At 41.3% G+C, this 9,014-nt stretch overlaps 1 protein-coding gene across 1 annotated transcript; it reads left to right on the top strand.

Annotated features, from left to right (window-relative positions):
* The first annotated feature begins 522 nt into the window (after positions 1-522).
* On the top strand, positions 523-8,199 carry LOC137231707 (zinc finger protein 345-like). Its single transcript, XM_067752259.1, has 4 exons — positions 523-613; positions 1,490-1,945; positions 2,465-2,612; positions 6,478-8,199. Exons 2-4 carry the CDS (start codon positions 1,535-1,537, stop codon positions 7,869-7,871), a joined length of 1,953 nt encoding a protein of 650 aa, XP_067608360.1. The 5' UTR covers positions 523-613; positions 1,490-1,534; the 3' UTR covers positions 7,872-8,199.
* The last annotated feature ends 815 nt before the right edge of the window (positions 8,200-9,014 follow it).

A 9,014-nucleotide genomic window follows, 5' to 3' on the forward strand; every position in this document is an offset into this window, starting at 1 on the left:
TTTCCACCGCCTTCTGGCCCAAGCTCTTTGCCTTAACAGCTCCCACTTTTCGACCATCACTGTTTTCTGTGTTTCTTCCTGGTTTCAGTATATTCACGAGATCCTAAAGGCTAGCTATCGTGTTCCTTCCTGAGAAGGAGAGGGTTCTGGGAACAGAGGAGATGAAAGCACCCAGGAGAAGGGCAGAGGGGAGACAAACAGGTAGCGATGCTGACCGCCAACGGCCTACTTCCCGGGAACGCTCTTTATGGAAGAGAGCAATCATTTTTCTTCTCTGTTGTCATCTAGCACTCCTCCCCTACATTTTCAGTTAAGAGGTCCTACCAGGTTGGCAAGAGGCGGGTGTTCGAAACTTTTTTTTTAATTTCAGAGATCCAGGAACTGGGTTTAGTGTTAATTGTCAAAGCACAGTTGCTGCTTTCACCGCCTTTAGTCCCGAACCGCTCAAACTGAACACGCAGCGTACCCGACGGCAGGGTAACTGGGAGACGCTGCGCACGTGGGCGGAGGCGGGTCGCGGGCGCGCGCTCGGGGGCGTGACCTCCGGGAGACGCCGGAATCCGTTGCGCCGGAGTGTCCGGTTCCGGGAGCCGAACTTGTGCGTCCCTGTCAGGTGAGCGTATGGGGGCGTCCCTCCGCCTCGATATCGGATTCGTCCTTGCGAAGCCCCGGACGTGTTGAGCCGCGTGGGGCAGCCAACACCGGCCCTGGTTCCGGCTGGAGGACACCCTGTGCCCGGGGAGGTTCGGGGCTGCGCGGCCGGGAGCAGACGTCTGTCTGGGAGGCTCCGGAAAGGCCGGCCCCAAGGCCCCCAAAACAGGACCCTGTCCCGGGACTGGGGACCCCCTTCTTGGGAACCATAATTTCGAAGCTCTGACTAAACCAAGGCCGCCAGCACTGTGTGAAGCGAAGTGGGATTTCGCTCTCAGTTTTGCCAGATTAACACGAAAACATCAATAATTTTCTAGCTGTGACTAGTAACTTTTCCTCTCCCACAGGTTGGATCATATGTATTCAAGTATGGAAAAACGGTGCCAAGTGATAACTTGAACATTTGCTTTAGGTTAGGGGCCACATACATGTATTTAATGCCGGATTTGGAGGAACCTTCCTCCATTAAGTGCAAGCCTTCATTCCACACACACTCCCCAGCAATTATATATTCTTACTTATCAGCCTTCATTCCACACACACACACCAGCAATTGTATATTTTTACTTATCTCCGTAACATACTCTACACTTTTCATATTTGTTGTATTTATTGATTGCTCCTACTAGAATGAACACTCCATGATGGCAGGGATCTTTGTAAGCTAATGCGTCTCAAACACCTAGAACAGTTTCTGTACAAGGTAGGCCTCTAAAAAATATTTGTGGATTCAGTGAATTAATAAAATTAGTTACCCTGGTTACAGGTCTTCTTTCTTGTGTGCGTTCTTCGAAGTATATGCTGTGTATCCCTTTATCACTTAATTCTTATTCCCCAGGGTGCCCTCAGAAGCCTCCAGTTGAAACTCCAGCAGAAGCCAGGAATGATGGCCGTGGACACAAGAAAGTCTGCTGGCCAGCTGTTCCAAGCCCCATGGGGTCAGCAGGGGCCTGTGATGGTGAAAGTGAAGTTGGAGGAAGACCACCTCAGGAATCAGGGTCTCAGCCTTCCAGAGAACCAGCCTCCTGCCTGGGAGATCTTCAGGCAGCAGTTTAGACACTTCTGCTACCAGGATTCCCCTGGTCCCCAAGAAGCACTGAGCCGGCTCCGGGAGCTCTGCCATCAGTGGCTTAGGCCAGAGACACATACCAAGGAGCAGATCCTGGAGCTGCTGGTGCTGGAGCAGTTCCTCTCCATCCTGCCCCAGGAGCTCCAGGCCCAGCTGCAGGAACATCATCCAGAGAGTGGGGAGGAGGTGGTGACCATGCTGGAGAATCTGGAAAGAAAGAGAAATGTACACATAGGAAGAGACTAGTATGATGTGGTTGCGGGGAACTGGGAGCAAAACTTTCTCAAGTGTGAAGGCTCTGAGAGAACAGTGGGAAAACCTAGCATTCAGCAGGGAACTGAGCTTCTTGCTAAGCCAGTCAGGAGGGGAAGAAGGGGAAGGGTGGGAAACAGCAGATTCGGGGATGGTGAGTAAAGATACTGAAGGCATCGTGCTCCTTTACTGGTCATTCATCGTTCACAGCAGCAAAGACGTAGGTGGTATCACACATGAAAACTAAGTTCGGTGAGGTTGTGTAACTTAGCCAAGGACACATAGCCAATAAATGATGTGACAGAAACAATATTTGATCAAACTTTACTTTGCTTACCTTTCTGGCTGCCTCTCAGCACGCTAGGGCCTGGTTTCTAGCTTCTTCCTTCTAGTCTTTGTTGGGGGATGTTTCTTGGGGACTCCTCCCTGAGGTTTGGTTCCTGTTAAATTCATGATATCCTTACAGGCCTAATGAGTGCTGCTTGTCTCTAGCTTTCAGCCTGTGCTCTGGAACAGAAGATCCTTTTGCAGACAGTGACACTTAAGACACTAGATGAAGAATCTTCATGTACCAGAGTTCAACCTCCAGCAGTCCAGTTCAAGGGCAAAGGACCTGAGCCCCACGCATCAGAGGAAAGAGGTGAGGCAAGAATTTCTCTAAGGAATTTGGACTGAAATCAACTCCCCTTTGGTTTTTTTGTGGAGTGTGACTTGTTAATTCCTTGTGATGAGAGTTGTTAAAGAGTGACAGAGCTGACATTTTAGGTAATAATGATTAACAGGTGATAAGTCATCTCAGAACAACCTCAGCAGTATGTCGGTTTTAAACATCCACAGTTGAATTTTCTGCAGATTGTCTATAGCAAATGTTACTTTCAAGTATTTTGATGCTTACATAAATAGACCCTGATAGGATATTAACATTGTAAAACTACATTGACTTTTTTGAAAGTTACCTCTTATTACTACCAGAGAAGTATATATGCATTGTAGAAAGTTAGAAAATACAGAGTTGCAAAATAAGAAAGCAAATCATGATATTCTTATCACCCAGAGATTACGATTGATGACTTTTTATTTTATATCTGTATATCTTTTATGTGCACATGTGTGTATACACACATATACACATTCCTTTCACCAAAAAGGGATCATTTCTATGTGCTATTTTATAATCTATTTTGCTCAGTTAATAATCTTCCCTTTTCCCTGTCAATACATCTTAATGTTATCTAAACTCAATCCAAATTCAAACTGGTCCATTTTTTTCCAAAATGTCTTTAAAGCTGATTTGTGCAAACCAGGATAGAAGCCAGGGTCACATAACACATCTGGTTGTTATGCCTTTTAATTCTTTTTTACTTTAGAACAGTTTCACTGTCCCATTTTCCCTCTCACAGCCCAGACTTTTTGATGAGCCCAGGCCAGTCTCCTACCCTCTGTATTTTTCTGGTTGCTTCCTCATTGTATCATTCATTTTGCTCTCCCTGTACCCTGGATTTCCATAAACTGGAAAAAAGGTTGAAAGACTCAAGTTAAACATTTTTGGCTAGAATTAATATTAGTTAAGTAGACATGAATACCTGGGTGACCCACTATAAAATCCCTGGATGGCTTAGGATGATGACAGTATGATCCCTCCATTGAACAGCTAATTTTCCCCCTTGTAATGGTGTGGTGTCACTTTGGCAGTTTGTGAATGGCCAGTTTCCTATCAACAAAATACAAAATATTTGAGAATTCTTGTGTGGGTCAACCATTTTATTAAGGGTTACAGAATGATTTTATAATTCTTTCATTCCTTCTACATTATTAACTGGCATTCTTCTTTATAGTAAAGAAACGGTCAAATCATCTATTTGTTGATTAGATTGACTTGACTTCATATTAGACAGTCAAGATTGATGCTTAGTTTTCCCCCTTTATTTACCAATTTTCATATTCAAGGAATGGTTTAATAGGTACCTCAAATGGCAACGTGAGATTTTAGGACTTTCTCTGTGTTCGTATCATTATGGACTTAGTAATTTTCATTGAGTCAGTGTGTTTCAATCTACCAGTTATTACTCTTTTTAATGCTCAGACTGACACATCTTTGCCTTGTATGGATGTCTCACATCTTGCCCCTGTCTCTTTTTGCCATGACCCTATGAATTTTGAATCCTTGCTTTCTGAACAAAATTAATTGTTCCAGGCTCACCTTGTACTTTCCCTAGACCCAGATTTGGTATCAACCCTTTCTGAAGGAGCCTTGATTCTTCTAAATGGAGAATGCTACTGAGGTATAAAATCTGGGTGCTAGGGGAGTTCTTTACCACTAGGGTAACAATACTTCTAGCACATTTTATGGGTAGAGCTAGAAGTACATTTTTTTTTTCTAAAAAATATGAGTTCACAATGGTGTATTCACACTACAATGTTCCATTATTTTTCTATATTTTATTTCTGCATTTATTTTTGTTAATTCCTTCCTTATGTTCTCACTTGTTTTTTAAATTTATTTATTTTACATTGTAGTAATTTTGTATCAGAGGTGTTCCCAGGAAGCATAAGGAAGGGGAATGAGACACAGAAGGGAGAAAAGCCAGTAAAGTGTTCCTAAATGAGCAAGTTATCTTGGTTAATTAGTTGTCCTTTTTATTTTTTAACTTTTGAGCTGGATTGATCTATATATCTGTTACTAATATAAATATTTGATGCTACAGATGAACACAGGTTTTGATGAATCCCAAATGTTTTGAAATGTAGTGTTTTGTTATTTTCTAGAAAATCGGAAATGTATGCTTGTATTTTGCCTTTGAACCAATAATTGGAAATTTTAAAATTTTCAGATGGAAGGGCTTATTTTCTGATTTTGTTATTAATTTTAGATTTATTCTATTGTAATCAGAGAATGTTTGTGTTGTTTTTACACCTTTGGGACTTTATTATGGTTTTCCTATGACCCCAAAAATAGTTTTCATTAAAGGTCACTGCACATGTGAAAAGATGTTCTATTTTCAGGATACAGAGCTTGATATACATATTTATCCATAAAATTTAATTTTGTTGATTTCATTTTGTAAATCTTCCGTATCTTTATTTTTTTGCCCATTTGGTGTTTTTTCAGACAGAGAAAGGATGATTAAAGTCAGTTATTTGTTTTGTCTCTTTATGTCATCTATAATTTCTGCTCTAGGAAAGTTGCTCCTCTGTTATTTTCTGCATAATTAGACATATCTGTTCCATTGTCACTGTAAATTGTATATTTAGCATTATAAAGTTCTCTTCTTTGTCTAATTTCATGCTTTTGGCCCGAATCTCTCCTTTTTTCTGAAACTGAGATCATGATGCCTTCTTTCTTTTATTTGCGTTTGCTTAATTTTCTCTTGTTCATCATTTATTCATAACTTTTCTCTGTCATTTTATTTTAGATGTGTTTCTTGTATATATAATAGAGTTGGGTTTTGCTCTGTGACCAAATCTATTTTTTTTCTTTTTCTTTTTCTTTTTTTTTTTTTCTGGCCACACTTTGCTGCTTGCAGGATCTTAGTTCGCCAACCAGGGATCAAACCCGGGTAATGAAAGCGCCAAGTCCTAGCCACTGAACCACCAGGGAATTCCCTAATTCTTTTCTTTTAATAGTTAAGTTAAGCCATTTGCATTTATTGATAATAAGTATAAACATATATATACACATATGCATAAATACTTATCTGTGTGTGTTCACGTGTGTATGGATATACATATACATGCATATGATTTTAAGTGTGTGGTTTGTTTTCCCTCCTCTTTTTTAAATTGTAGTAGTTCTTATAGTTAGGAAGCTTTGTATTTTTGTAGTAGTGGTACATTAGTTATCAATTGCTGCTTAATGAATTACCACAAACCTAGCAGTTAAACGACTCACGTTTATTGTCTCATAGTTTCTATGGGTCAAGAGTCTGGGTATGGCTTACCTGGGCCCTCTACTTCTGGGTCTCTCACAAGGTTGCAGTCAAAATGCCAAAGATGGGATCTCATCTGAGTTGTGACTGAAAGATCCACTTCCACCCTCACATGGATGGTGGCAGGACTCAGTTCTCTGTCAGTCACTCACACAGACACAGGGCCTCAGTTCTTTGCTGGCTACTGGCCATAACCCACCTTCAGTTCCTTGCCACATGGGCTTCTTCATATGGTGGCTTTCTTCATCAAAGCCAGCAAACCAGCAAGGGAGAGTGTCAATAGAGAAAATCTCATAGTAGGTGGAACTTACAGTCTTAGGTAATCACAGAAGTGACATCCTATCAATTTTACCATACTCTATTGGTAACTTGGCCATGCTTTATTCTTTCTCACTCCCACACCTGTATTACTCCCATTCCTTCTACTTGGCTGACCTGTTTCTCTGAATGCCTGACACTAAATAAAGAAAAGATATAAAATCCTCTGTTAAATCTAAAATAAAGATTAACCCTCCTACCTGTCTGTTTCTTAATTTTGAGTTGCCTTTTCTCCTTGAGTTATATGATGTGTTGTTTCAGATGGTGGTGTGAGGACTGAGAACCTGACATTAGAAGTGAAGCAGGAACCTTATGAAGAAATATTATGGTGTAGGGAGGGGTCTGATGGACATCATGAAACTGTGTGTCAGCATGCCACATACAGAGGAGACAGTGAGCCTAGTGGAAGTTTGGAGTTGCAGGATGGGGATGCCACAGGTGAAAAAACATATGAATGTGATGAATGTAGGAAAACCTTCACTTGGATAAGAGGCCTTCAGCTGCATAGGAGGATCCACATTGGGAAGAAACCATATTCCAGTACAGAATATGGAAAGGCCTTCATCAGACGTTTAGAACTTACCCAGCATCAGGGGCTTCAAAGCAAGGGAAGACCTTATCAGTGTAAAGAGTGTGGCAAAGGCTTCAGTCAGAAAGCAGGCCTCTCCCAACATCTCAAAATCCACACTGGAGAAGAGCCCCATCAGTGTAATAAATGTGGCAAATTTTTTAGTCAGAGATCGGTTCTTACAAAGCATCAAAGCTTCCACACTGGAAAGAAACCTTTTGAATGTATATACTGTGGGAAAACCTTCTGCCATAGTGCAGACCTCACTGAACATAGGCAATTCCACAACAAAGAGAAGCCTTATGAATGTAATGAATGTGGGAAAACCTTCAGGCAGCGTTCAAATCTTACTGAGCATCAGCGAATTCACAGTAAAGAAAAACTCTATGAATGTAAAGTATGTGGAAAAGCCTTCGCTCAGTATGCAGGACTTAACCAACACCGGAGAATCCACACTGGAGAGAAACCTTTTGAATGTCCTGTATGTGGACGAGCCTTTAGCCGGAGCTCAGAACTTATAATACATCACAGAATTCACTCAGGGGAAAAACCCTATGAATGTGCCGAGTGTGGAAAAACCTTTAGAGTGAACTCAACCCTGGTCATACATCAAAGAATTCACACTGGGGAGAAGCCCTATAAATGTGATGAGTGTGGTGAAGCCTTCAGTCAACACTCAGGCCTCAACAAACACAAGTTAGGAGGGAAGCACGGAAACCCTCCTAAACCAAGAAAATATACGTGTGATATATGTGGGAAGACCTTCACGCAGTTAACTGGCCTGAGAAACCACAAAAGAATCCACACTGGGGATAAGACCTACCAATGTCCTGAGTGTGGCAAGGCCTTCACAAGGGGAGAGCATCTTATTGAACATCAGGGGATTCACAACAAGGAGAAGCCTTATCAATGTAAAGAGTGTGGCAAAGCCTTCAGTCAGAAGACAGGTCTTAGTCATCATCTCAAAATCCACACAGTAGAGAAACCTTTCAAATGTTCTGAATGTGGGCGAGCCTTCAGCTGTAAGTCAAATCTCAATAAACATAAGAGAGTCCACTCTGAGGAAAAATCCTGTACGTGTAAGTAGTGTGGGAAGGCATACAAGCAGAGAGCAATGCTGATCCAACATCAGAGAGGCCACATCCTACTAAGCCCCAGCAGTGGTGAATGAGGTGAAGCCTGCAGTAGAAGCTCAGTTCTGATTAAGCACCAGAGAATCCACTAAAATGACTCCTTGCCAAGGTGTTTGGTGACAACTTCAAGTAGAATTCAGAATTTTTTTTAATTGAGATAAAATGTTTCTTGAACTTCCTTATTTAAAGAATGTCAGAGATAACACATTGAAAAGTTGTTTAAAGGTCATAAATGCTGGAAAAGTTGAGATTTTGGAAAAATAAACGTCAACAAGAAATTTACCTGTGATTACCTTTGTTAAATGCAGTGTCATTTAATACAATGAAAAGGTACACAAGGGCAGCTATAAAAAATATATTTTTTATACTGAATTCATGAATATGTTTTGCTTTTTCAAATAATTCTGATTTCTAACTAGCCTTAGCCTAGTCAGTCTAATGTTGAAATTGCTTCTCTTAGTACCAGTTGAGGTCACAGGACTATCCGAGAGCTTAGAATGTGTGAGATGAGTTGTCTCTGTTTCCCTCCCACCTTCGCTACCTAACCAAGCCTCTTGACCATACGTGGGTGGCCTGCAGACCCTTCCTGATCCCCACCCCCAGAACTAGCATTTCCTGGTGAAAAAGGACATGTTATATTCTAAGTGACATGGAGAGCATAGAGGTTTGGGCCCCAGTACATCAAAATCTAGTGTGGCCATCATGGCTAAAGCACAAAGCATACATTTTGATTGTGAACACAGCTCCTTGAGCTCACAACAGAGGACAAAAGAGAAGAGGGGAAAGCAAGCCTTTCATTCCAGCATTTTCCATCTCCTACAAAGTATATTTATACAACTGAAACCTCTTTCAGCTTCAGCACTGCCTATATCCCTCAGTCAATGTAGTGAGGGACTTTGCTGAAGCTGATGATAGTTTTCAAGTACTGGAAGAATATTTCCTCATTTTTGTAACTGCTTCTGACTTCTACTAGAGTTACAGTATTTATAGGGCAACATAATTCCCTGTCAATAGAAACTCTGGCCCAGCTGTGGTAAAAAATTTTGGTGAATTTAAGTCTCCCTTAGGCTATCTAGTCTGCTAATTCGTCATTCTTT

This window comes from Pseudorca crassidens, chromosome 10, assembly GCF_039906515.1.
Source record: "Pseudorca crassidens isolate mPseCra1 chromosome 10, mPseCra1.hap1, whole genome shotgun sequence".
NCBI classification, from domain to species: domain Eukaryota; kingdom Metazoa; phylum Chordata; class Mammalia; order Artiodactyla; family Delphinidae; genus Pseudorca; species Pseudorca crassidens.

Coding starts and splice junctions, on each gene's coding strand:
- LOC137231707 (XM_067752259.1), top strand. CDS start 1,535: ATGATGGCCGTGGACACAAGAAAGTCTGCTGGCCAGCTGTTCCAAGCC. Junction 1,946..2,464: donor ATCTGGAAAGAAAGAGAAAT/GTACACATAGGA, acceptor GCTTGTCTCTAG/CTTTCAGCCTGTGCTCTGGA. Junction 2,613..6,477: donor CCACGCATCAGAGGAAAGAG/GTGAGGCAAGAA, acceptor GTGTTGTTTCAG/ATGGTGGTGTGAGGACTGAG.